Here is a 25,033-nt window from a genome sequence, read left to right as displayed (position 1 = left end):
CCTAGTGGTTAAGGATTTGGCATTGTCACTGCCGTGGCTCAGGTTCAATCCCTGGCCCGGCAACTTCCACATGACAAAAAATAAATAAATAAAATAAAATGAAGAAACAGTGTTAACCTTATAAATTATAGAGGTGGAACATAATCTTTGTTTTGGTCTATTTTGTGTTTATGTATTTGCTGTACATTTAGAGTTTGTATTAAGTGAAAGTACTTACTTTTACCTGTATTGTACTCCAAAATCAAGCTAAATATTTGTATGTCTTAGAAATACTAGTATTTTGATTTTGTGTGTGTGTGTGTGGTCTTTTTGTTCTTTTTAGGGCCACACCAGTGGCATATGGAGGTTCCCAGGCTACGGGTCTAATCAGAGCTGTAGCTGCCGGCCTACACCACAGCTCACAGCAATGCCGGATCCTTAACCTACTGAGCGAGGCCGGGGATTGAACCTACAACCTCATGGTTCCTAGTCGGATTTGTTTCCGCTGCACCACGACAGGAACTCCTTGATGTTTTTTATTTTGAGTTTTTTTCTGCCCTGAGCTAGAATTGTAAATTTAATTGTCATTCTTTACAGATAATCTATTGCAAAGAACTGTGTTTGCGCGTACTTGACTTTTTGACTTCATATTAGAGAAACAGCCCAGTTCTTTCCTTCTGTGTTTCTTCTGCTTCTCATACAGAATACTTATGACACTTCTGGTCATCACATTTATGTGGGGTTTTTTTCCCCCTCACATCAGTTTTCTGCAATACCAGCTGGATATCCTGCAGTGTACCCAATTCTGACACTATATCTCTGGAGATAGTGTCAGATCCCACAGGCTAATCCTAAAGGCTATTCCCACCCTACTTCAGATGCCAGTCACAGGTAGCAGGTCCCCAGTTTACCCACAACTTCTGTCTGACTTGGCTACACGTCAGAGGCTCCCACCACCTTCTCCTTAGGTTTGATGAAATTGCTAGAGTGGCTCACAGAACTCAGGGAAACATTTATATTTGCCAATTTATTAAAGGCTAAGATAAAGAATACAGATGAGCAGCCAGATGAAGACATATACGTGGCCAGGTCTGGGAGGGTCCCCATGGAGTTGGGGAGAGTTGGGGTGCCTCCCCTTCCCTGTGTAGAAGCGTTCACCATCCTGGAAACCCTCTGAACCTCGTACTAGTGGGATTTTTTTTGTTGTTGTTGTTGTTGTTGTTTTGTCTTTTTTGTCTTTTGTTGTTGTTGCTATTTCTTGGGCTGCTCCCGCGGCATATGGAGGTTCCCAGGCTAGGGGTTGAATCAGAGCTGTAGCCACCGGCCTACGCCAGAGCCACAGCAACGCGGGATCTGAGCCGAGTCTGCAACCTACACCACAGCTCACGGCAACGCCGGATCGTTAACCCACTGAGCAAGAGCAGGGACCGAACCCACAACCTCATGGTTCCCAGTCGGATTCGTTAACCACTGCGCCACGACGGGAACTCCTAGTGGGATTTTTATGGAGGCTTCATCTTGTTGGTACGATGGATCATTAACTCCATTTTCAGGCGTTCTCCTTTCTCAGGAGAGTGGAGGGTGGGAAAGCTCGGAGGATGGGACTGAAAATTTCAAGCTTCTAATCTTGGCTTATTCTTTTTGGTGAGCAGCTCTCATCCAAGAGCCATCTAGAAGCCCACCCAAATTGCCTCTTAGAACAAAAGGCATTTCTATCACCCAGAAAATCACAAGGGTTTCAGGAGCCCTGTGTCAGGAGCCAGGGGCAGAGACCAATATATATATGTACACATAAAATTATCTCACAGACTGAAACAAACAAACAAACAAACATTGTGAGAAACTAAGAATACTAAGAACTGTATTATCACAGTCAATGTTTATGCTGATGTTATATAAACTTGGAAATGGAAAAGCAAGATTGTAGAAATGTGTATCCTGGATTAGAATCTCACCTTTAAATTTTTATTAGAAATGAAATCGGAGTGTTTTGCTGATATAACATGTATATTATGGTCTTAGTTGCACAGAATAAACAAAAGACTTTCTTGAACAGATTTGAGTTCCTTGTTTGACATTTTCCAGGAGAATCAGAGGTCTGTGCCAAATGTAGATTGCTGGCAACTTGTTCTCCTTCCATACAGAGATAAAGGCCTCCAGGAAGTCTTTTGGCATTCTAAAGTAGCATATAATGGGATCCGGGGAGCCTGATATTTAATTTTCTGTTATTTCCAGTTAGTAGTTTTAAGACCTTGAACAAGTCATCTAACGTCTCTGTTCACTATTTTCTTTATTTTAAAATAAAGATATTGTACTAGATGATTTCTAAAGCAACCTCCACCTCTAAAATGCTGTAATATTATTTCACATTAAGATTCTTTGTGTTTTTTGTTGTTGTTGTTGTTTGTTTTTTGTTTTTGTTTTTGCTTTTTAGAACCGCATCTGCGGCATATGGAGGTTCCCAGGCTAGGGGTAGAAGCAGAGCTACAGCTGCCAGCCTACGCCACAGCCACAGCAATGCAGCATCCGAGCCTCGTCTGTGACCTACACCACAGCTCACAGCAACGCGGGTTTCCCAACCCACTGGTGGAGGCCAGGGATTGAACCGGCATCCTCATGGATCCTAGTCAGGTTACTTAACTGCTGAGCCACGACAGGAACTCCCACACATTAAGATCCTTTTGCTAATGCAGATTTATAAAAATGAGATAGATGGCTGATAAGGTGGTTGTGCCACCTTACATTTCCATTAGCGAAGTTGAGAGTTCTGTTTGCTCTAAATCCTCTTGAACACTTCGTAGCATCAATTTTTTAAGATTTTGGCTATTCTAATAGGTATGTAATGGTATCACGTTGTGGCTTTAATTTGTATTTCTTTAATGACTGATTTTGAACAACTTTTCATTTGCCTCTTAGCCTTTCATTTATCTTTTTTGGTGAACTGTTTATTCAAGTCTTTTGTCCATTTTAATTTGGGTTATTTATTTACTTATTGTAAGAGTTCTGTTTACATTCTGGATCCAGGGCCATGGTCAGATTTTTGTGTTGAGAACATTTTCTCCCATAATATAGTTTGCCTTTCATTATTTTTACAGTATCTTTGGAAGAGCAGATTTTAATTTTGATGATATCCAGTTCATCCTTTTTTTTGTTTTATGGTTTGTGCTTTTGTATCCTGAGAAATCTTTGCCTATTTCTTTGTGGTTATGATTTACTCCTATGTTTTCTTCTTGAATATTAATAGTTTTAGCTTTTATAACAGTTTCTATGGTCCATTTCTAGTTAATGTTTGGTATGAAGCAGGTAAATAGAGATTCATTTTTTAAAAATATAGTTATTGTATTGGAATTATTGTTAAAAGGATTATGCTTTCTTTTTGGTATCTTTGTCAAAATTATTTGGTCAAATATGTATGGATCTTGTTCTGGACTTCATTCTGTCTCACTGATGTATTCTTCTACCCTTATGTCAATACCAGTGCTGTTTACTAGGGCTTATAGTAAGTCTGTAATTTCAGTAGTTTAACTCCTTTCACTTTATTCTTCCTTTTCAAAATTGTTTTGGTTGCCTAGGTCCTTTATATTTCCATATACATTTTTTTTTTTTTTTTTTGGTCTTTATGCCTTTTCTAGGGCTGCTCCCTTGGCATATGGAAATTCCCAGGCTAGGAGTCTAATCAGAGATGTAGCTACCAGCCTACACCACAGCCACAGCAACTAAGGATCCGAGCCGCGTCTGCAACCTACACCACAGCTCACAGCAATGTCGGATCCTTAACCCACTGAGCGAGGTCAGGGATAGAACCCGCAACCTCATGGTTCCTAGTTGGACTCGTTAACCACTGAGCCACGACGGGAACTCCTGTCCATATAAATTTAAAAATCAGTGTATCAGTTTCTACCAAAAAAACCTTCCGGGATTTTGTTTGAGATTGAATCTTTAGATGAATTTGAAGCAAAAGATGTGTCCTGGAGTGGAGCGGCAGTTGACTGACCACACTGCATTAAGTCCTTCCTTGAAGGAGGATCTTAGTGTGACATCTCCAAGCCTACAGAGTTATAGTGGTTGATAGTGTTTGTTGTTCAGAGTTTCTGTATTTTTACTGGGCAGGTGTGTGTGTGTGTGTGTGTGTGTGTGTGTGTGTGTGTGTGTGTGTGTGTGTGTGTGTGTGTGTGTGTGCACGTGCGTGTGTGTAAGCACACGTATGTGTTCTATCAATTATTGAAAAAGATGAATTAAAATCTCACATTCTGGGAGTTCCCATAGTGGCTCAGCAGTTAATGAACCTCAGTAGTATCCATGAGGACACTGGCCTCCCTCAGTGGGTTAGGGATCTGGAGTTGCTGTTAGCTGTGATGAAGATCGCAGATGGGGCTTGAATCCCATGTTGTGGCTGTGGGGTAGGCCGGCAGCTGTAGCTCTGATTCATCCCCTAGCCTGGGATCCTCCATGTGCCTCAGGTGCGGCCGTAAAAAGATAAAAGACAAAAATAAATTAAATTAAAAATGAAATCTCACATTCTTCTTTTTTTAGCTTTTTAGGGTCGTCCCTGCAGTTCCCAGGCTAGGGGTCCAATCAGAGCTACAGCTGTGGCCTACGCCACAGACATAGCAACTCAGGATCCAAGCTGCATCTGCAACCTACACCACAGCTCAAGGCAATTGCCAGATCTTTATCCCACTGGATGAGGCCAGGGACCAAACCTGAAACTTCATGGTTCCTAGTCGGATTTGTTTCTGCTGTGCCAAGATGGGACCTCCTCACATTCTTTTTATTGAAGTATAGCTGATTTACAATGTGTTAATTTCTGCTATACAGCAGAGTGATTCAGTTATACACACACACATTCTTTTTTAAAATAATCTTTTCCATTATGCTTTATCATAGGATATTAAATTTAGTTCCCTGGGCTATACAGTAGGGCCTTGTTTATCCATTCTATATACAATAGCATACATTTGCTAATCCCAACCTCCCACTCAATCTCTCTCCCAGCTTTCTTCCCCTTAGCAACCACAAGTTTGTTCTCTTGTCTGTTAGTCTGTTTTTGTTTCTAGATAGGTTCATTTGTCTCATATTTTAGACTCCATGTATAAGCGATATCATATGGTGTTTGTCTTTCTGACTTACTTCACATAGTATGATAATCTCTAGTTGCATTCATGTTGCTGCAAATGACATTATTTCATTCTTTTTAATGGCTGAATAGTATCCCATTGTATGTATGTACCACATTTTTTTAATCCATTCATCTGCTGATGGACATTTAGGTGGTTATCTTGTCTTGGCTATTGTGAATAATGCTGCAGTGAACATTGGGGTACATGTATCCTTTTGAATTATACTTTTGTGTGAATATATGCCCTAGAGTGGGGTTGCTAGATCATATTGTAATTCTATTTTTAGTTTTCTGAGGAATCTCCATACAGTTTTCCACAGTGGCTACACCAATTTACCTTTCCATCAACAGTGTAGGGGGGTTCCCTTTTCTCCACATCCTCTCCAGCATTTTTTATTTGTTGACTTTTTGAAGATGGTCATTCTGACCAGTGTGAGGTGGTACCTTATTGTAGTTTTGATTTGCATTTCTCTAATAATTAATGATGTTGGGCATTTTTTCATGTGCCTATTGGTCATCTGTATTTCTTCTTTGGAGAAAGGTCTATTTAGGTCTTCTGCACATTTTCTTGATTGAGTTGATTGGATTGTTTTGTTGTTGAATCATGAACTATTTGTATATTTTGGAAATTAATCTCTCAGTGATTGCATCATTTGCACATATTTTCTCCCATTATGTGGGTTATCTTTTCATTTTATTTATGTTTCCTTTGCTGTACAAAACCTTGTGAGTTTGATTAGCTCCCTTTTGTTTATTTTTGTTTTTGTTTTTATTTTTATTTTTATTGCCTTGGGAGACTAACCTAAGAAAAAAATTGGTACAATTTATGTCAGAAAATGTTTGCCTATGATCTTTTCCGGGAGTTTTATGGTATCATGTCTTATGTTTAAGTCTTTATGACATTTTGAATTTATTTTTGCTTTGTTTGTTTGTTTGCTTTTTGGTCTTTTTAGGGCTGCATCTGTGGCATATGGAAGTTCCCAGGCTAGGGGTCAATTGGAGCTACAGCTGCCAGCCCACACCACAGTCATAGCAACATCAGATCTGAGCTCTGTCTGTAATCTATACCACAGTTCATGACGATGCCAGATCCTTAACCCACTGAGCAGAGCCAGGGATTGAACTCACATCCTCACGGTTCATTACTGCTGAGCCACCATGAGAACTCCTTGAGTTTATTTTCGTATATGGTGTGAGGGTGTGTTCTAACATCATTGATTTACGTTGCAGCTCTCCAACTTTCCCAGCACCGCTTGATGAGGAGACTCTCTTTTCCCCTATATTCTTGCCTCCTTTGTTAAAGATTAATTGACCATAGGGGTGTGTGTTTATTTCTGGGTTCTTTCTTCGGTTTCATTGATCCAAATGTCTGTTTTTGTGCCAGTACTATGCCATTTTGATTATTGTAGCTTTGTGGTATTGTGTGGGGTATGGGAGGGTTATGCTTCTGCTTTATTCTTTTACTTCAGGATTTCTTTGGAAATTCTGAGTCTTTTATGGTTCCATATAAATTTTAGGATTATTTGTTCTAGTTCTGTGAAAAATGCTATGGGTAATTGATAGGGATTGCATTAAATCTGTAGATTGCTTTTGGTAGTGTGGCCATTTAACAAAATAATTCTTCTAATCCGAAAGCATGGGATATCTTTCCCTTTCTTTGAATCTCTTTAATTTCCTTTATTAATATTTTATAGTTCTCAGCATATAAGTCTTCCATTTCCCAAGTCACATTTATTCCTAAGTATAAAATCTTACATTCTGACTATGGATTTAACTATTTTTCCTTTTAGTTCTATTAGTTTTTGCTGTACCTTTTTTTTTTTTTTTTTTGTCTTTTTTTTGTTGTTGTTGTTGTTGTTGCTATTTCTTGGGCCGCTCCCGCGGCATATGGAGGCTCCCAGGCTAGGGGTCTAATCGGAGCTGTAGCCACCGGCCTACGCCAGAGCCACAGCAACACGGGATCCAAGCCGCGTCTGCAACCTACACCACAGCTCACGGCCACGCCGGATCGTTAACCCATTGAGCAAGGGCAGGAACCGAACCCGCAACCTCATGGTTCCCAGTCGGATTCGTTAACCACTGCGCCACAACGGGAACTCCTGCTGTACCTATTTTGAAGCTATGTTATTAGGCACATACACATTTATAATAGATGTATCGTCCTGATGTATGATTTTATCATTATGAAGTATCCTTTAATTCTAGAAATAATTTTTATGTAATCTATTTTGCCTGGTAATAATCTTAACCCCTCCAACTTTCTCACAGTTACTTTTTCTCATGGCCTGTCTTTTCCCATCCTTTTACTCTTTAGCATATTTTTATCTTCATATTTAAAGTGAGTCTCTTAGAGTTAATATTAAATTATTTTAAGAAAAATATAGGAACCTTACTGCTTTTTTCATTGAGGGAAGCTTGGTGAAAGGTACATGGGAACTCCTGTACTATTTTTTCAACTTTAAAATTGTCTGATAATTTCAACATCTCAGTCAGTTGTGTGTTTTTGGTCTGTTGATTGTCCTTACTCATCTTAGTTGATATTTTTCCTGTCTTTTGGTATGATGAGTATACTCATTTTAGATTGTATCCTGGACATTTTGAGTGTTATGAGACCTTGGTTCCTACTAGAATTTCTGTATCAGTAGACAGACATTGAGGAGGGAGGAATGGTGATGCACGTTTGCTGACATTCACCTTATATGGTGCAGGAATGATTGGCAGAGCTCTGCCCCTGTGGTCTTTGTGGCCGAAACCCCTGATGGAGGATGGGAGGGCTGCCACCTCTGTTGTCATTATGCAGATGTCGTTATGAGGATGGTCAGCAAGAGTCTGCCCCACAGATTGCATAGCCCTCAGATGGGGGGATTCCATCCTGCAGGCCTCTGTCTTCCAGTCCCTTTTTTCTTAGGGCTTTTTTGTTGTGGATCTACACTTGGTGATGGTTCCAGGCTGTAAACTGCTATAGCACTCAGAGTCAGATACATGAGCGGCAAAAATATCTCCAGGGAATTCATTGCTGGGTCATCACACAAGATCTGAAATTTAGCAGTAATGAACCTGACTAGTATCCATGAGGATGCAGGTTCAATCCCTGGCCTCACTCAGTGGGTTAAGGATCCAGCATTGCCTCAAGATGTGGTGTAGTTCACAGACACGGCTCAGACCTGGCATTGCTGTGGCAGTGGCATCGGCCAGCAGCTGCAGCTCTGATTTGACCCCTAGCCTGGGAACCTCCATATTGCTGTGAGTGCCTCCCAAAGAGAAAAAGAAAAAAAAAAAAAAAAGATCTGCAGTCTCTAGCCAGTTTTGTTTTATTTTTTTCACCTGTGTCTTTTTTTTTTTTTTTTTCCCCCACTTTTTAAGGCCTCACCCATGGCATATGAAAGTTCCTAGGCTAGGGGACAAATCTAAGCTGCAGTTACTGACCTACACCACATGCTCCGGGCAACACCCGATCTTTAACCTGCTGAGCAAGGCCAGGGATCAAATCCACATCCTCATGGGTATTAGTTGAGTTCCTTACCACTGAGCCACAGTAGGAGCTCCTCAGAGTCTTCTTATAGTTGCTTTGTCTTTGGTGCAAGATTATGATTGTAATTAGCCAGAAGAAAAGGATGGAATGCACTTACTCTGTCTTGTTTGGAGCAAGACAACTGTTATTGGTTTTTAATATATTTCAATTTCTGTGTTTTCTAACTTTGTTTATTTGCCCTGTGTTTATTTGTTTTGCAGGCAAATGAAGATAAAACAATGTCAGCCAACCTAAAATACCTTTCCCTGGGAATTTTGGTCTTTCAGACTACCAGTTTGGTTCTAACGATGCGTTATTCTAGAACTTTAAAAGAGGAAGGACCTCGTTATCTGTCTTCCACAGCTGTGGTTGTTGCTGAACTTTTGAAAATAATGGCCTGCATTTTATTAGTCTACAAAGACAGCAGTAGGTATCTAGGTGTTTTGTTTTGTTTTGTTTGGTTTGGTCTTTTGTCTTTTTAGGGCCGCACCAGCGCCATATGGAGGTTCCCAGGCTAGGGGTCTGATTTAATCAGAGCTGTTGCTGCCGGCCTTCGCCACAGCCACAGCAACACCAGATCTGAGCCGTGTCTGCAACCTACACCACACCACCTACACCACAGCTCACGGTAATGCTGGATCCTTAACCCACTGAGCAAGTCCAGGGATCAAACCCACAACCTAATCGTTCTTGGTCGGATTCGTTCTCGCAGCACCATGAGAGGAACTCTGGTTTTTTGTTTTTAAGTCATTTCAATTTACCTAATTGTTTTGGAATTATTCACACATTTTATATATACATATATATAAATAAATATTGATAACTATATATTTGAACACTATTGCATTATCTAAGAAAATTTCAATTTTCACTTTATTAGATAGTTTTAGTCTAATAATAACTATATTTTATTCTAATCTATATCTTGATTTATGTCTCCTGGTTAATGCCTTAAAGATGAAGCATAGTTTCTTGTATTTATAATAATTTGAGAATAAGAGTAATTTAAAGGAGTCATAATTTTATACTAAAGTCAAGACTTTTTATTTATTTGCTGCATGATCAGTCCAGCAGTGACTAATTTGATTTTTTTTTTTTTTTGCTCTTTAGGGCCACACCCATGGCATATGGAGGTTCCCAGGCTAGGGGTCTAATCAGAGCTACAGCTGCCGGCCTACGCCACAGCCACAGCAATGCAGGATCTGAGCTGCGTCTGCAACTTATACCACAGCTCACGGCAACACTGAGTGAGGCCAGGGATCGAACCCGAAACCTCATGGTTACTAGTCGGATTTGTTTCTGCTCTGTCACAAGGGGAACTCCTGATTTTTTTTTTTTTTTTAAAGATTTATCAAAATATAATTCAGGTGCTATACAATTTACTTATTTTAAAATGTACAATTCAATGGGGATTTTTTGTATATTACATTATTAATTCTTTGAAGTTTTAGTTTTATGTAGTTTGATATATCTGTGTACATAGATATATCATAAAATTTGCAACTTTAACCATTTCTAAGTATACAGTTAAGTGGTATTAATTACATTAACAGAGTTGTGCAACCATCAGCACTCTTTTTTCTAAAACTTTTCATCACCTCAAACAGAAATTAACCATTAAGCAATAACTCCCCTTTCTCCTTTACCCTAAGTACCTGGAAACCTCTGATCTTTCTGTGTCCATAAATTGACCTAGTCTAGATATTTCATCCAAGTAGAATCATACAAAATTTGTCTTTTTATGTTTGGTTTATTTCAGTATAATGCTTTCAAAGTTTATTTGTATTGTACCATGTATTAGAATTTTTTCGATAGCTAAATAATATTCCATTATATGTATATGTGTGTATATATGCACACAGGTGGTGTCCAACTTATGATAGGATTCAATTCAATGATTTTTTTTTTACTTTATTTTACGATGGTGTTAAAGTGATACGCATTCAGGAGAAACCGTATTTCGAATTTTGCATTTTGATCTTTTCCAGGCTGGTGATGTACTCTCAGTGTGCTGGGCAGCCATGGCAAATGGCGGCTCCCAGTCAGCCATGTCACCACGAGGATAAACAACCAATACGCGTACAACCACTTGTACCCATATGACCACTCTGCTTTTTTACTTTCAGTACAATATTCAACACATTACATGAGATAGTCAACACTTTATTATAAAAAAGTCTTTGTACTAGATGATTTTACCAACAGTAGAATAATGTAAGTGTTCTGAGCACGTTTAAGGTAGGCTTGGCTAACCTGTGATGTTTGGTAGCTTAGGTGCATTAAATACATTTGACTTATGATGTTTTTAACCTATGACAGTTTTATTGGAATGTAACCCCATGTAAATCAAGAAAGAGCTATGTAGCATTTTACTGATTCTTGCATTGGTGGACACCTGAGTTGTTCTACCCTTTGGCCATTGTGAATAGTGCTATGATAAACAGTGAATTATACTGCAGTGGACATATGAGTCTCTGTTCAAGTCCCTGCTTTCATTTCTTTTGAATATATATTTCAGGGTGGAATGGCTAGGTCTTATGGTAATTCTGTGTTTAACGTTTTGAAGAACGTTTGGAAGTGAAACTTTTCCATAGCAACTACACCACTTTACATTCCCACCAGCAATGTACAAAAGTTCCAGTTTCTCAACATCCTCATTAACACTTATTATTTTCCATTTTTAAAAAATTACAGCTATTCTAGTAGGTGTGAAGTGATATCCCATTGTTTTGATTTGCATTTCCCTGATAACTAATAATGTTGAGCACCTATGCTTATTGGCCATTTGTAGATATTTAGAGAAATATCTACTTTAATTGGGTTGTTTGTAAATTTAGTATACTTTTGAAACTACCATGTTGGCCAGTGTGGTTGGAGCATATTGATCTGGGAAGAGAATGGAACAAAGAGAGATTGAATTGGTATTTAGAAGGTATTCTACAGGGTATTTTACAAGAATAGGCTATGAATTTCACTGTAAAAGCAAAGGGAAATAACTGAAATATTTAAAATATGATTTTTCTTTTTTTCTTTTTAGGGCTGCACCCATGGCATATGGAGGTTCCCAGGCTAGGGGTCCTGTCGGAGCTGTGGCTGCTGACCTAGCCACAGCCTCAGCAACACCACATCATGGCAAGGCTGGATCCTTAACCTGCTGAGCGAGGCCAGGGATCAAACCTGCGTCCTCATGGATACTAGTCAGGATTGTTACTGCTGAGCTACGACCGGAACTCCAAAATGTGGTCTGTTTGCAAACAAAAAGACCAATGTGGCAGCTATATTGACAGAGGGGGAGGAGCAAGAATAAGTGCAGGCTCTTGAGATGGTCCAGGCAAGAAGACGGTGATGGCTTAGATTATGTTGTTAAAGAAGAGAGGATATTTATGAGATACCTTTTTGAGCAACAAGTGACGTCACTTGCTAGTAGGTTAGGTGTGTGAAGGTCAAGGAAAAGGAAGAACCCAGTTTGAGAAATAGTTCCTTGGTTTTTAGATTAAATTACTCAGTGAATGAGTGTTCAATAAATGATATATGAAACGTAGATTTGAGGGGAAATTAAGACTTGTCTTTGGGCCATGTTAAATTTGAGATGTCTGTAAGGTCTTCAGATTGAGATGTCAAATAGAATACATGGCTATGAAGCAGGATTCGTTAACTTATATATTACTTCAAATGTTGGATGAATAATGTAGTATGTACTTGTATATACTGAGAAGAGAAGAAGACTGAAGACTAAGCTATAAAATTCCCAGTACTTAGAGGCCAGATTGAGAAGGAGGAATCAACATAAAGAGACTGAGGGGTCATCAGCAGTATAGAAAAAGAGCCATGAAAATGTAATAGGAAACTGAGAAAGCAGTGTTTTTGCTGCTAAGGTGTAGATGAGTGGAAAGTATCCACTCATCTAGCGCTGTGGAGCCAAAGGTATCTTTGACATGAGCAGTTGGCATTGTGGAGAGATGCCATAAAGCCCACTTTTCAGTGAACCGATGCACCAATAGACATACCATACATAAAAATAAATTCCAGAAGGATTAAGGATTGACATTTAAAAGGCAAAATTTTATGTCCTTGGTACCATGAATTATTTCAAACAAGGTATTAAAAACTGCAAACTATAAAGGGAAAAATAGATAATTTGAGGGTACATTAAAGTGAAAAAGACTTTTTTCATTTTTTTTAACATGTTAAACCAAATGAGAAGCCATGCTACAGACTGAGAGAAGAGAGAGTTCCCTGGTGGCTCAGTGGATTAAGGATCTGGTGTTGCCACTGTTGTGGCTCGGGTCACTGCTGGGACACAGGTTTGATCCCTTGCCTGGGAATTTCTGCATGCCATGGGTGGGGCCAAAAAAAAAAAAAAAAAAAACCAGACTGAGAGAAGATATTTACATCATGTGTAATCATTAATAATAATGATATAGAAATAGGTAACTCACAGAAGAGAAAATCTGAATGGCCAATAATGGATAAAAAGATGCTCAACCTCTCTAGCAATCAGAGAAATCAAATTAAACCCTAGGACTCAATTTCACTACCTTCATACTGATAATGAGAAAAATATATGATAGCATTAATTATTTAAAATTTAATTTTAAAAATGAGGTAATATTTTAGATTTTCTTCTGCTAAAACTAAGAAAAAAAATCTTTTGGCAATTTCTATTTTACTTACATAATTTTTTTTTTACTATTTCAGGGCCAGGAAAGTGAATATCAGGTAGCATTCCTTAAATTTCTTTTTAATTTAAAAACAGCTTTCATAATCAAAATTTTCAGTTTTATGTTGGGAGAAAAAAATCATCTATAAAATATAGGTTTTCTTAGATCTTTTCCTTTCTTTGGGGTAAATGTATCCCTTAAAGTTCTTCCGACTTTTTTTTGTGATTGATACGATGTATTGGCTAGCTCACTTTTAACTCCTTTCTCTTTTTTGTCTTTGATGAGGAGAATGTAAAAGAAAAGACTTGATTTTCAAGCTCCCTTGCAGCAGGGGATAAATACGCAACACGCAGTGCTGGTCAGTAAGAGGGAAAATGATGCCTGTTAGACCACTGTTCCTCCTCTTCTTTCCTGCTGCAGGAAAGACAATCAGAGGTGCATTAGTCATTTGGTAACCTTGTTGCCATAATCAGGTAGACAGTAGAAGAAAAGTATGAAAATAAAAAGCCAATAGAGAGAGGGGGAGCCATAGCTTTGGTCTCTGATGTCCTCACTGAGCTGCTATAACAGCTTTGGACCTGGACTCAGGATACATGTGACAGATCCCTGTGAGTTTGAGTCAGTGTTGGTTGAATGAGTTTCCTTCTCCCTTCCTCCCTTCCTTCTTCTTCCTCTCTCTCTTTCTTTCTTTTTTTTCTCCCTTCTTTCCTTTCCTTCCTTTCTTTTTTCCTTCCTTCCTCCCCCCCTTCCTTCTTTTCTCTGTCTCTCTGTCTCTCCGTCTCTCTCTCTCTCTCCCTCTCGCCACACCCGCAGCATATGGATGTTTCGAGGCTAGGAGTTGAATCACAGGTACAGCTGCAAGCTTATACCACAGCCACACAAAGGCCAGACCCCAGCCACATCTGTGACCTACACCACAGCTCATGGCAAAGCCGGATCCTAAACCCACTGATCAGGGGCAGGAATTGAACCTGCATCCTCATGGATACTAGTCAGGTTCATTACCGCTGAGCCACAACAGGAACTCTGAGTTTTCTGTTGTTTGAGCCAAACCCTCTCCTTAACTGATTTACTTTCTTCTTATGATTAAAGTCTTCCTAATTATTAATTATCATGGATGGCTGATGATAAAATGTGTTATAAAATATATATTATAATGTTATGACGAAGAATACTTGGTTGACAAACACTTTGAGGTTTTGGTTATCATAGATACATAACGTGCACATATCAATTTGATTTATTTTCCAATGAAAGAATAGAAAGATAATACTCTTTTTAATATACTACCTTATAATAGTTAACGTTCAAAATATTATCATCGTTAACGTTATAGGTATACCTCATTTTACTGCTGATACTGTGTTTATTACAAATTGAAGATTTGTGGCAACCCTGTGTTGTCAGATGATGGTGAGAATTTTTTAGCAATATAGTATTTTTTTAATTAAGGTATGGACATTGTATTTTTTTTAAAAAACATAATCCTGTTGCATAGTTTAACAGACTCTAGTATACTGTAAACATAACTTTTATATGTACTGGTAAAAAAAAATTCTTATAACCCACTTTATTGTGACATTTCACCTTATGGCGATGAACTGGACCTGAACCTGCAGTATCTCTGAGGTATGTCTGTAAACTTTGGACCTAAAAGTATCTTAACATGTTGCCAAATTTCCAGTTTTTTGCAGGTGAGAAAACTGAGGCCTTGACAGAGACTGTATTTAACTTATTCAGAGTTACTTAATTATTGATTTTGCACATTTCATGTTTTTTCTAGAATGTAGTCTAAGAGCACTGAATCGAATACTACATGATGAGATTCTTAATAAACCTATGGAAACACTTAAACTTGCTATTCCATCAGGGATCTATACTCTTCAGAATAATTTACTCTATGTGGCACTGTCAAATTTAGATGCAGCTACTTATCAGGTACTTAAAATACATTTCTAGTACTCCTTCTAAGAAACAAACAAGCAAACAAACAATAACATTAGCTATTTTCTTTTTCAGGTCACATATCAGTTGAAAATTCTTACGACAGCGTTATTTTCTGTGTCGATGCTTGGTAAAAAATTAGGTCTGTACCAATGGCTCTCCTTAGTAATCTTGATGACAGGAGTTGCTTTTGTACAGGTAACTGTTCAAGATAAATATACATTTCATTTTATTTATTTATTTTATTTATTTATTTTTAGGGCTGCACCCAAGGCTTATGGAAGCTCCCAGGCTAGGGGTCAATTCATAGCTGCAGCTGCCAGCCCTATGCCACAGCCTCAGCCACACGGGATCCAAGTCGGCATCTTCGACCTAAACCACACGACACCGCAATGCCGGACCTCCAGCCCGCTGAGCGAGGATAGTGATCAAACCCGCATCCTTATGGATACTAGTCAGATTCGCTTCCGCTGCTCGGCAATGGGAACTCCATACCTTTCATTTTTATCACAATTTCAAAACCTTGTTTTGGAGAGTATGGTTCTGTTAATTTGTCTTTTTTTTTTTTTTTTTTTTTTTTTTTTTTGCCTTTTCTTGGGCCGCTCCCGCGGCATATGGAGGTTCCCAGGCTAGGGGTCCAATCAGAGCTGCAGCCACACCGGCCTACGCCAGAGCCACAGCAACGCAGTATACGGTAGGAGCCGCATCTGCGACCTACACCACAGTTCACGGCAACGCCGGATCCTTAACCCACTGAGCAAGCGCAGGGATCAAACCCTCAACCTCATGGTTCCTAGTCGGATTCGTTAACCACTGCGCCACGATGGGAACTCCAGTTCTGTTAATATGTTGAAGCCATTAAATGCTTATTCTTACCACTTTCATCTTTTGAGGGCTTCCTTTGAGTAAGATGCTTCTTTGGGACTGTAAATGACACAAAGAAATAAAATTACCTGACATAAAGAAATAAACAGCCTAGTTAGGAAAATGAAACACTATATGTAAAACAAAGCAAATTTTTACTGGATGTCTAGACATTTGAGATTAACCATTCCCTTCCTTTTGTCTATCAGCTTCCCTGATACTGTTCTTTCCTGGGCTTTCACACATCTTCCTAATGATGCTTTATTGGTTTCCTTCCCAGGTTCCCCTTCCTTCACATGCCATTAGATATTGAGGTTGTTGATAGGCTTGTTATTTCTCTTAAATATTATCCTTATTTTTGGAGATTTCATTCTTTCTGGAAGTTTTTATTAACACATATGCTGATAGCTTCTTGGTCTGTGTAATCAGCTCTGGTTATTGCCTCTAGTTTCAGATTTTTATATCTAAAAGTTCGTTGGACATCTGTGTTTCATTATTCGATGGGCCTTATAAGCTCAGCATATCCAAAACTAAACTTTACCTTTTCCCCACAAAACCTGTTTTTTCCAGTCATTATTTACTCAGCCTGAGAGTTGTCCTAGACTCTTCCTTCAACCTGTTACCCAATCACTAAGACCTTCCTGATTCTGCTTTCTAATACTTCTGTTCTTATTTGTCTCTCCTAACACTTTCCCATTTCACTTTCCCATTTCATGCCGTCTTTGTGTCTCAAGTAATCTTTTGCCTTCTAGTTGATTTTTTTTGTTTCAGTCTTACCCATCCAAAATTCAGCCTCCACTCAGTCACCACAATAATCCATCTAAAAACAAATCCAACCATGTCAATTTCCAACCATCCAAAGGTGCCCCTGGGAGTCCCTGTTGTGGCGCAGCTGAAACAAATCCGACTAGTATCCATGAGGATGTGGGTTCGATCCCTGGCCTTGCTCAGTGGGTGGGGGATCTAGTGTTGTGGTGAACTGTGGTGTAGGTCACAGACGTGGCTTGGATCCAGCATTGCTGTGGCTGTGGTGTAGGCCGGCAGCTGCAGCTCCGATTTGACTCCTAGCCTAGGAACTTACATATGCCATGGGTGTGGCCCTAAAAAGCTTTAAAAAGGGGGGAGGGCATCACATTCCTCAGTGCGTGGTATGTATATTTTGAATAAATATTTCTAATATTTATTCAAATGGGCATTTCAAAACTATAAGTGACATTTTTATAGGTATAGTTTAAGGTAAGCTAAAGTCAGTTTTTTAAAAAGGTATTTTAAATTAAAATATCAAGTAACTAATAGTTTGGGTAGAACATAGATTTGACCAAAACCGTCAAGATGATAGATAAGTGAGGTTTGAGGAACACTGCTCTACAGGATAAGCTCAGAATGGTTAGCATGATAAGGACCTTCCATAATGTACCAAGAACTCTAGACCCATTTTTGCTGATCCAGCACTTCACGCTCTGAATTTCTACAACTAAAGTTCTTGCAGAGGTTATTTTGTGCATCTGTACATTTATTTGTTCTCTGTTTGAGAGTATTTTTTTTTTTTTTGAAGTTGTCAAGTAATGGTAATACACTATGGGGAAAAAAATGATTATAAGGTTTTCTTTCAAATGCTCTCCTCTGCACTCCCCAAGAATGGTAATGGTTGCATTTTTACCTTAAAGTCTTCAAGTGGGCTCTGAAATATGCATTTTGTAAAATATTATAGGAATTAAACTTCAATTTTGTTTTTTTCTCTTTCCTCAGTGGCCTTCAGATTCTCAAGAGCTCGAGAAGGAACTTTCAGCTGGCTCACAATTTGTAGGCCTCATGGCAGTTCTCACAGCGTGTTTTTCAAGTGGCTTTGCTGGGGTTTACTTTGAGAAAATCTTAAAAGAAACCAAACAATCAGTATGGATAAGAAATATTCAACTTGGTAAGTTTTAAAAGTTTTCTAATGGCATTTTTTTAAAGTGATTGTATTGTTATGTTCAAAGATTTCTATGTATCTTTAATTAAATAAGCATTTAATGAAATCTGCTGTTCTAAATATATAGCAAGGTTTTTGCCTTTAGAAAAACTATATTTTATTATTATTATTATTTTTTTTTTTTTTTTGTCTTTTCATGGCTGCACCTGTAGCATATGAAAATTCCCAGGCTAGGGGTCAAATTGGAGCTACAGCTGCTGGCCTACGCCACAGCCACGGCAATGTGGGATCCTAGCCATGTCTGCGACCTACACCATAGCTCACGCCGATGCCAGATCCTGGACTCACTGAGATTGAACCTGCATCCTTGGGGAGAGTAGTTGGATTCGTTTCTGCTGTACCACCATGGGAACTCCCTGAAAAACTGTATTTTAAATGAATAAAAGACATTCATTATTATTATTATTCATTATTCAAGAATATGGAATTTTAGGTGTGTGACCGTCAAAGTGTATGTATCCTGTTTCTGTCCTCACCTTTCGGAGCCTGTATCTTTGGTTGCTATGTACCCCGCCCCCTAAAGATGTTGCAGATAACTTACATATTTTCCTCCTGGAAAAAGAGATGAAGATAGCAAATTTCAATAATATGATACAGTGTCATCAACTGTAGTCACCACGTTGTATATCAGATCACCACAGTGTACAGTTTAAATATCTTATATTTTATTTATCAATTATGTCACAATAAAGCTGGAAAAAAAAGAAAGATACTTAGGAGTTCCTGTCATGACTCAGTGGTTAACGAATCTGACTAGCATCCATGAGGACACAGGTTCGATCTGTGGCCTTGCTTAGTGGGTTAAGGATCTGGCATTGCCATGAGCTATGGTATAGGTTGCAGATGTGACCTGGATCTGGCGTTGCTGTGGCTGTGGTGTAAACCAGCAGCTACATCTCCGATTCGACCCCTAGCTTGGGAACCTCCGTATGCTGCAGGTGGGGCCCTAAAAAGCGAAAGAAAAAAAAAAAGATACTTAAATGGAGTAAGTTTGAAATGAAGAAATTCTTGCCGCTTTTTTTTTTTTTCATTTCAAAATGTTGTATTTTAGCTTTTAAATTCTGCAACATTTTCTAACTGAAGGTAAGCAGTTTAAAAGGAAATTCTTACCTATTGAAAGATTGCCTTTGAACAGATATTTAAACTATTTATATACAGTATTATGATATTTGACTCCTCATACAAAGATTTCAGAATTTAGTATTCTCATATATTCATTTGGAAGATGCCACATGTGAGAAGTAGCTCAATTGCAAATCGGTACATTCTATTTTAAGCCTCTGTCCTTGTGACTCAAAAGCCCATCTTTGAAACCATTATTTTTTTCTGTGAAAGCATGGTTTTTTTCTTCACATCAACTTAATAGGTATACCTCATCTCACGATAACAGTCATAATAGGCCCTATAAAGTCCCTATGTAATGAATTGTCTGTAATCCTAATAGCCTGTATTTAAGTCAAACCATCTCAAACAAACCTTCCAAATTTGATTAAAGTCCATCCTTTCAACTGTTTTCCTTTAATATGATAACAAACATACCAAACCTTCATTTTGTCACATAGCACTTATTTGTTTCTCTGCAAAATTTGTAGAAATATGTATATATTGTTTAAGAACCTTCAAGGTAAATACTTTTAAAGACAAAATTAAGTTAGCTTGTCTTTGTTCAGTTTGCCTAGAAGGCAAGTTCAGACTTGAAAAGGATTCGCCATTTCAGAAAGAATATATCAATAGTATAGTGGTTAGGAATCTTGGTTTTTTGGCACAACATTGTAAATCAACTATAATAATTTTTTTAATTTAAAAAATAAACAAAACAGGAAAAGAATCTTGGTTTATAGTCTGATTACTCAAATCCTGATTTTATCACTTATGATCTGTGTGGCATTTCTTAACTTTCCTCTGCTTCACTTTCCTTTCTATAAAAACACTTAAGTATTGTTCTTCATATGTTGTAAAGTGTTCAGAATAAAGTACTTTCATATATTAAGCACTAATGTCAGCTATTTACATAAATATGCAAATGTCAAAAAAGAAAGAAAAAAATATTCAGGTTTGTGTGAGTTGCTCAAAATTTTCTCGAATTATAAGATAAAAATGAAAGGTCGGAATTCATGATTCTGTGATAGTTCATGAATTTCTTTTTCTGTGATTTAACCTCCTAACGCAATCTAATGATAATGGTAATGACTCAAAGTTTTGAGTCATAATTAAGTTACAGATGATTTGAGATTTAAACAACAAATTAAAGCAATATTTTAATTTTTCAAACCTCTGACTATCCCGCTAATTGATGATAGACAGCAACAGAGTGGAGAAACAGGAATCTTGTTACTTAAGTTTGCTAGGAGTACCATCATCCTTTGGTAAAGGTGGGGATTGGTTCCAGGACCCCTGTGGATGCTCAAGTCCTTTGTATAATTAGTTACATAATAAATCAATGCTTATTGATTTGTAAATTAAAATTTTTTGGCTTTATAAAAATATACTTTGGCTATGTTTATATAAATATATAGGTAAAAAAAATTTTAAGTCAGATTTTATCAAAAAGGAAAAGTGTTTAAAATTTTTTAGAATGTCAATGGAAAACTATCTCTGCAGACAAACCAAATGATGTATGACATAGACTTTACTTTTTTATTTTTAGGTTTCTTTGGGAGTATATTTGGATTAATGGGTGTATATATTTATGATGGAGAACTAGTATCAAAGAATGGATTTTTTCAGGGATATAACCGCCTGACCTGGATAGTAGTTGTTCTTCAGGTAAAGCATTTAAAGTCTTTTCTGGCCATGCCTGCAGCATGAGATATGGTTAAACCTCATTTTTTTTTTTTTTTTTTTTTTTAAGTAGCCACAATTTGGAGTTTGAGAAGGATTTGGTGGAAAGTTCTTCCTATAGTCTTAAAGGGAATGACTAAAGTGCTTTAGGAAGCGTAATCTGACAGCAGTGAACAGCAGATTAGAATGAGAGGAAACCAGAGGAAGAAAGTCAAGTTAGGCTGTTAGAGGGCTAGTAAAACAACTTTCAAGTTATACTTTATTTTTACTCAAAAGTAAAAGTATTTTATTAATCAGAGTGTCCAGTCTTCCCACATTTGTCTGAACAAGTGATGTTTAATTACTGAATTGGATGAGGATAGCTGTTTTATTCATGATGTGGTCAAACTCCATTATAACAAACTGCACATTTTGCCAGTTATACTTTATCAGATTCTTATTGAAATAAGGGGTCTATTGAACAAAATCTAGAAGTCTGTTGGTTATAAGAGATGTTTAATAAAAAATCTTACTTTAATGGGATTAGATTTATAGGATAAAAGCCTAAAGCTTCATTGAGATTGTTTTGAAAAGCAGTTTTACGTATGTTTATTTTTTAAAACTTCTGCAGGCATTGGGAGGCCTTGTAATAGCTGCTGTTATTAAATATGCGGATAACATTCTAAAAGGATTTGCAACCTCTTTGTCCATAATATTATCAACACTGATATCTTATTTTTGGCTACAAGATTTTGTACCAACCAGGTAGTATGATCTTTTCTATTTCTTTAAATTTCCAAAAGTATACAGAAAAATAAGAATTCTTCATAAGGAGTTCCTGTCGTGGCGCAGTGGTTAACGAATCCGACTAGGAACCATGAGGTTGCGGGTTCGGTCCCTGCCCTTGCTCAGTGGGTTAACGATCCGGCGTTGCCGTGAGCTGTGGTGTAGGTTGCAGATGCGGCTCGGATCCTGCGTTGCTGTGGCTCTGGCGTAGGCTGGCGGCCACAGCTCCGATTGGACCCCTAGCCTGGGAACCTCCATATGCCGCAGGAGCGGCCCAAGAAATAGCAAAAAAAAAAAAAAAAAAAAAAAAAAGACAAAAAAAAAGAATTCTTCATAAGATCTGACCTGAAAAATTTTGTTCTATTACAACTTTTGAAGAATCGTGGAAATATAAGATTCATTTAGCTGTCTTTTTAAAAGTGTTTCAAACTAAATGCATAAAAGAAAATCTAACACCAGAATTTTTTTAATACAATTTGGCTGGCCAGAATTTTACCAATGGATCTGAGTGGGATTTTATCCCCAAAGTTAAAGTTGTATTTTTAAAAGTTAATAAGTCATATATAGTCATAAAATAAATCATATAATGACATTTTAAAATGAATTTATATAGCTAAAGCCAGGAGAGTGGATGACATTCTTGAAGAGGATAATTTGTTTATGCAAAGAATGTGGCTCATGAGAAAATTCTGTTAGATGGTGGCAGGAAGAAGAGTGGTCTGGAAAAGAGTCTGGAAAAGAATTGTAAAAGGAGTGATGGGTGAGGCAGGAGACCCAAGACCACATAGTGTCATGGATGCCAAAGGAGGAGACAAAGTTAGGAAGAGTAAAATGTAATGAGATTTTTTTGTGTGTGTGTAATGAAGTGTAATGGGTCTTTGTTTGTTTTACAGTTATTAATTTGTAATCCCAGAGCAGTGAGACTATATTATAATGGATTCCATGATACCATTCTTGGTTTCCTCTAACTTCACTCCCCTCCACATCTTTTCATCCTCTGAACTTTGTACTACTCTCTTCATCTGTCCTTGGACTTCTTTTATTTGGACTCACTCCCTCAGTGATCTCTATTCTCCTGGCTTTAAATACCATCCATATGCTAATAACTCCCAAATTAAAATTTGCATTCCAGGCTTGTATATTGAATTGCCTGTTTGATAATTGCACTTGGAATGTCTACTAGATAACTCTTTCTCCATCTCTGTCAGGGTTCCCAGTTTGGTAAATGGTAGTACCTTCATTGTTCTAGTTGCTTAAGCCAAAGTCCTTTTTGACTTAGGAAAAGTTTATGCAGAGTAACCTAAGAGAAGGCAGAGTCTGTAGATATGGATATAGATAGATTTATGAGAGGAAGTTAAAATGTATGGAATTTTTTTTTTTTTTTTTTTTTTTTTTTGTCTTTTCGCCTTTTCTAGGGACGCTCCCAGGCATATGGAGGTTCCCAGACCAGGGGTGGAATCCAAGCTATAGCCGCCACAGCAACATGGGATCTGAGCCTCTGAGCCTCGTCTGCAACCTACACCACAGCTCATGGCAACACCAAGTCCTTAACCCACTGAGTGAGGCCAGGGATCAAACCTGAGTCCACATGGATGCTAGTCGGGTTCATTAACCACTGAGCCACGAGGGGAACTCCCCATTCTTTTTTTGGGGGGGGGATTTTTTATTTTGTGAGCGAAGTAAGGTCATCAGCATGTCTTTTCTCTCATATGACATTCTAATCCAGAACAAATCCTGTCAACTCTTCCTTTTTAATATCTCTAGAATCTGGCCATTTCTCACAACCTCTGTTGTTACCCCATGGTCCAAACCACCCTTATTTGTCATCTAGATTAAGGAAATAGTCTTCTGACTTGCCTCCCTGCTTCTTGTCTTCATATGTGTCCCCCAGTTTTCTCCATTCATTAACTGGAATGATTTTCAGTGTAAATCAGATCATACCTTCTCAGAAACCTTCTAATTGCTTCCCATGTCACTCAAAAGTTGTCATCATCATTGGCCTATTTGATTTGGATTTAGCGCTCAGCTACCTTTCTATCCTCATATTACTTTCCTCTTGTACCCGCCCCCCTTTTTTCTTCTTTTTTTGCTTTTGTAACCTCTGCTTTGGGTGTCAATTTGCCATTTATTCTTCTTAGAATACTTATCAGATAATCACGTGGCATACTCCCTCACATCCTCAAATCTTGGCCCAAATATCCCTTTATCAAGTGATCTCTCTAAATAAAAATGCGCCCCCTTCTTCCAACATTCTTTCCACCTGTCTTCTGAAGACTTATCACCATCTGATAATAAGTAAGGAAGGCTGAAGCCTTCTACATAATGGGTACTCAGTATGTTTGTTGAATGAATGTTCAGGCCTTAAAATTTTAATACAGTTAGTAAAATTCATGTGTTAGAGTTTGTGAGATAGGATTATGAATGGAATTTATAGTAGAAAAATATAATATGCTTATTATATTTCTGTATTGAACATGTGTGGTTTAGTTCTTCTCTAGCAACTTGGACAATAGGTCTGGACATACATATTGATTTATGGTCATATTTACATATTTTAGGTCTGGACGTGCAATTAATTTTTCTGAGGCATTAATTTAAATGTTTTTGGTTGGTAGGAGAATGAATTACTTAGCTAGTAAAACTACCCTGATAATTAGTACCTATGTCTTAATGATGCTTATTTAATGATTCCCTATCCATTAAATGGGGAAATTATGTGCTTTAAAATTATTTGAGAATATCTGGAACTTGCAGATGTTTTTGTTAATCCCTGTGACATGTGGAAGGAAGTTCCTGGGCCAAGGATCAAACCTGTGCCACAGCAGCACCCAGAGCCTCTGCAGTGACAAGGCCGGATCCTTGACCTTCTGCACCACAGGAGAACTCTAGAACTTGTAGGCTTTTTTTTTTTTTTTTTTTTTTGGCCTTTTGTCTTTTTAGGGCCGCACCCACAGCATATAGAGGTTGCCAGGCTGGGGGTCAAATCTCGGCTGTAGCTGCCACTACACAATAGCCACAGCAATGCCAGATCCGAGTTGCGTCTGTGGCCTACATCATAGCTCACCCCAAAGCCAGATCCTTAACCCACTGAGCAAGGCCAGGCCAGGGATTGAACCCACATCCTCATGGATACTAGTCAGGTTCGTTAACCACTGAGCCACGATGTCCACTACAGGAACTCCTGGAACTTGTAGATTTTTAAGGTAACTTAAAAAGGCATACTTTAAAAAAAACAAAAAAACCACCAAGGTGTTAACTTTAAATCTTCAAATCATGCAGGGAATAAAACAAGTAAATGAACATGTAAACTAGCAAAGGGACAAAAAAGTATTTTTTCAGTAAGATATACACCTGCACGTGTAAACCCATGTTTCTGAAATTGAAATGACTTAAAAACAAAAAAACAGAGTTCCTGCCGTGGTGCTGCGGGAACAAAT

General features: G+C 38.0%; 1 protein-coding gene across 16 annotated transcripts in view; it reads left to right on the top strand.

Moving 5' to 3' along the window:
• The window catches only part of SLC35A3 (solute carrier family 35 member A3), a 74,947-nt gene that overhangs the window by 43,827 nt on the left and 6,087 nt on the right, over window positions 1–25,033 (top strand). For 6 of the 16 annotated variants that reach the window (XM_085020936.1, XM_085020935.1, XM_085020933.1 and 3 more), the window contains 6 exons: window positions 8,831–9,035; window positions 15,054–15,208; window positions 15,290–15,412; window positions 17,828–17,996; window positions 20,698–20,816; window positions 21,442–21,575. In XM_085020936.1, coding sequence (XP_084877062.1) covers window positions 8,849–9,035; window positions 15,054–15,208; window positions 15,290–15,412; window positions 17,828–17,996; window positions 20,698–20,816; window positions 21,442–21,575 — 887 coding nt within the window. In that variant the 5' untranslated portion in view covers window positions 8,831–8,848. 16 annotated transcript variants of the gene reach the window in all.

Source organism: Sus scrofa, chromosome 4, assembly GCF_054392235.1.
Source record: "Sus scrofa isolate SSC_HxYL_T2T_F1_AM1 chromosome 4, Sscrofa_HxYL_maternal_Yorkshire_Landrace_v2.0, whole genome shotgun sequence".
Classification (NCBI taxonomy): domain Eukaryota; kingdom Metazoa; phylum Chordata; class Mammalia; order Artiodactyla; family Suidae; genus Sus; species Sus scrofa.
Note: the sequence above shows the minus strand (reverse complement) of the source record. Positions and strands in the feature narration are given on the sequence as shown.